At 33.2% G+C, this 4025-nt stretch overlaps 1 protein-coding gene across 1 annotated transcript; it reads right to left on the bottom strand.

Annotated features, from left to right (window-relative positions):
• Nucleotides 1-556: 556 nt before the first annotated feature.
• Nucleotides 557-3678, bottom strand: LOC110034345 (DUF21 domain-containing protein At1g47330-like; the record flags this gene model as incomplete). The annotated part of the gene is given in 5 exon segments (XM_020738620.1): nt 557-916; nt 1633-1882; nt 1971-2017; nt 3170-3432; nt 3515-3678. Coding segments are annotated over 5 exon segments (742 nt in total), but the record flags the coding sequence as incomplete, so codon positions are not given.
• Between the last annotated feature and the right edge of the window lie 347 nt (nt 3679-4025).

A 4025-nucleotide genomic window follows, 5' to 3' on the forward strand; every position in this document is an offset into this window, starting at 1 on the left:
CTTCCGATCCTCTCTTCTTTAATTTCCATCTTTTTAACTTCTTCTTTTTTTTTGTTTTGGATTCAGATTAGATGTGCTTTCAGAGGCCTATTTTCTTATGGCATCAAAGATGTTGTCTTCTAGATTTGCTTGGTGCTTTCCCTGGAGGTTTTACGATATTAAAATTGTTTGGTCGTCTATCTTACACGTTCCGCCTTTAAGGATTTATTATTCTTTCAGAAGGAAGTTTCATCCGTTTCTTTTGGGGTTGTTCTTGTCTTTATGTTCCAACCGTTGAGTTTAGGACTAGAAGTTGTTTGTATTTCTGATTAAATATAAATTTTTAGATGTTAAATATATAAATATATACAAATATATGTGGAATGTATGTAAATGCCCCTTCAAATAAAAGTACATTCAAGATAGTTATAAATAGTTATTTCTTACAAGAAAAAAACTTGCAAATTATTTTAAAGAGGAACCAATGATACTAATTTGGAGGTTGCCTTGCATCTATAGCAAATTCTCTGTCATTCTTTTTTTTCATAAATGAAGAAAGAAAAAAAAAATCAAAGAGTAGCCATGAACAAAATAATTATCTTTCTACTCTGATCTACATACAAAAGGCACCAATGAATCTTGACGCCTATTACTAAAAAATTATACTCTTAAAGATCAGAAGTACCAACCAAAATGGTGCTACAGCTTACATAACTTACAATGCTACACTAAATTTAGTTTTGTTTAAAAAGCAAAACAACACCAGCAACAAAGCCTTTTCTCCATTAAAAGACAAAAGACCAAAAAGAAAAAAAAATTATACAATCATCTTATAATGAGTAAAGTGTGGTTATAATGATGAGATTACCCCATGGATAGTAATAAAAATCAATTGGTCCATTTCTCCAAGAAGCCATACTTATTGTTTTTTTAGGACCTGCAGAAGCACCAAGCAGTAGAAAGCAAGCATCATTAGCACTTCTTATACAATCACAAAACTGTTTTCAAGTTTAATTCTGGATTGACGATCCTGATTGAACTTTTTTTTTATTTATATATGATTTAAAATTGAAATTAGAAATTAGACTGACTTGAGAACTAGAGCAGCTAAGAGGCAATTACACTATAATACAAGATTGTAAAAATTGGGTTGAATATTGAACTGGAAGGAGAGATTCAAGGTTCAAACTATGACAAATAATATTAACTCCAAGGCTTTAACATGAAACATCAGGAAACAAAAGTGAAAAAAAAGTTAGACGACTTATTGTAAATATGCCTCGGGCTTTGGTGCGTTATAATTTCATAGTTGCTAAAAGTAATAAAAGATGAGATTAAATGAACTTCTAGCATATTTTACTTTTAAGCATCAATCGAACTTGAATGTATTATCAAATGATGGATATTAGGGTTTAACTGATCCCTCAAACATTCGGGTAGTGTCACTTTATTTGTTCAAAGAAGAAAAAAAAACACATTTTCAAGAATAAAAAGGCTTGTATTCTTTCATCAAAAACCTTCAAATTTTAAAATTTAAATTGCAAACTGCGATGTAGTTAAATGATGCTCTGAATTTAATCAAACTTTAATTACCAAAAATTGAAGAGCATAGCAGATTTTGTAAAAGAACCGAAGCAAGACCACAGTACTTACTTGATATGTATTAGAAGAACTGATCCTGATGCCTTCAGTCTCAGCTGGAACGCTTTGCTCTGCCCTTACAACGGCTGCTGTTGATCCAGAAGCTTGAGAAATAGGGGAAACAGGTGAATGTAATAGAGACGAACTATGATAGCAAGAGTGCGGAGATGCTATTGGGCTCCGTCGAAGGAATTGAGAAAGAGATTGAGGTCCTAATGACCTTGGGGAAGATCCTTTTGGAGGCAACATATTTATCTTAATCCTGTCAAATAATTAACAAAAATATCCATGTAATGAGCCTAATGGAAATTTACACATTCAAATATAAAAAACAAACAGATAAGACTTACTTGTTATGGACGTCAACGTATTCATCAGTTTCATCCAATATTTCCTCCTTCAGAAGCAATTTAAAGTTTTAGTAGCCTTCCATGCTAACTTTTAGAATTATAATAAGAACTTAAAAACAAGACTTCCTCTATGCATGAAAAAGTTCAATATAATCCTAAAAGATCTTAAAAAACAGAATAGCTGGCATGTTTACCAGAAATTATTAAGGAAAATCATTTCAAGCTATCTTAATGTATGGGCATTTTTATACATCACCACAAAGCTAAATTGTGGGTTTTCTCTGAGCCTGCAAAATTTCATGCAAAATCTGCAGCATAAACAAGCCTAAGAAGGATCAAAACTTGTTTTCCCCAGCGGCATAATATGATGTATTGCCAAAGAAACGGAATATAAAAAAACTTCCTAAGGATATGTAATTATCAAGAGGACTTTTTCATAAACTGATTAAGCAAGGAATACATCTAAAGGAAACTTATTATTTAAAAACGTCCTTCTATTTATTAAAGTGTATGGTTCAGAAGATTGTCACACATACCTGCTAAAGTTTCAGCATTAAAAGTAATAAATAATTACTGTTTACTTATTTACTGTGCATATAATTTAACTGGTGAAAACAAAACCAAAAACTGGAACTCTCTCCTTTTTTTCAATGTCAAGCTTACATAGTGAGCAAGTATTTGAGTTGCTCTCAACAAAGAAAATGTTGATTTGTTTGCAGAAATTCTGTCAAAACCTAATATAGTCAAAACAATACAATCTTTCTAAATATTCAGAAGTGTTAGTTGAAAAATCAATGATAGAGGAAGAAAAAATGAAATATGAAAAAGACAAAATCATTCAGCAAAAAATACAGAGTAACAGAAACAAATAAAATCTTCCAATAAAGCAAAAAGCAAATGATGCAAGTATCTTGCATTATTCTAATGCTTCCTTAATTTTCCAATTTTTTGAATAATTATGCACTTTTACAGAATGACTTGATTATGACAAGCAAAAATGGAAAGAATGGTGATTTGTAAGATGATACTAAAACTATCATTGTAGAAGTACTCCTCCCATCTCCCACATTCCTTTCTAACAAAAAAGTTCCTCAATATGAGGAAGAACAAATGCATAATCCCTGTTTCCAGTAAAGTAATCTCATGAAATGTTATAAACAATAATGGTAAAAAACTGTTAAAACTAAATGATTTTTAACCTGCAGTAATTCTTCCATCAGGTCTTCCATTGTTATGATGCCCACGACTTCCTCATCAAACCGATAGCTGGGTAGAGACTCCGCCTTAATGTCAAGAATATTATTAGAACGTCGATCAGATCTCTTGGATAGCGAGCGTGTATCCCCCGGCTTCTCCAAGCTACTTTTCAGTGCAAGGGTATGAGATTCAGCAATGCCATTATTCACAGGGGAACCATTTATATGGATAGTCACGTGATCAGAGATGGCAGCTGGAGTTCCATCTGAAAAAGTGCATCAAGTTCTGTGAATTTCCAGACTATAGATAATCAGTAATACCATAAGAGAGTGCTTTATAAATCATACCCTGCACATGTCTCTTACTATAATCTTTTCTGTTCTCAGATGCATTACTCTTACTTCTTTCCGTGATTGCCTCATTGTTTATGTGTTTAATAACCACAGCCATGTGGCTATGGCCTTTCTGGAATTCATTTAGAATGTCATAGAGAGGAAGATCATCATAAACCCTGGATGGAGTATAATTAGACATTAGGTGAATTAATGTGAGTAACAGCACAGACAAATTCACAGACTATATATATATATATATATACATATATATTCTTTAAAAGGAAACGGTATTTTAGTCTAGTGGCCCCAAATACCACTTCCCCTTTGCGCTCGGCCACTTATGATTAGGTGTCTGCGCCATGTGTCAAATATTCCAGAGCCCCCACGCTACGGTGGGATTAAACTCTTGACCTGAGGAGACTTACAGTGACCCCGCTACCAACAGGCCAAGGTCTGCACACACACACACACACACACACACACACACACACACACACACACACACACACACACACACACACAC

The sequence above is a fragment of the Phalaenopsis equestris genome, unplaced genomic scaffold, assembly GCF_001263595.1.
Source record: "Phalaenopsis equestris unplaced genomic scaffold, ASM126359v1 Scaffold000002, whole genome shotgun sequence".
NCBI classification, from domain to species: domain Eukaryota; kingdom Viridiplantae; phylum Streptophyta; class Magnoliopsida; order Asparagales; family Orchidaceae; genus Phalaenopsis; species Phalaenopsis equestris.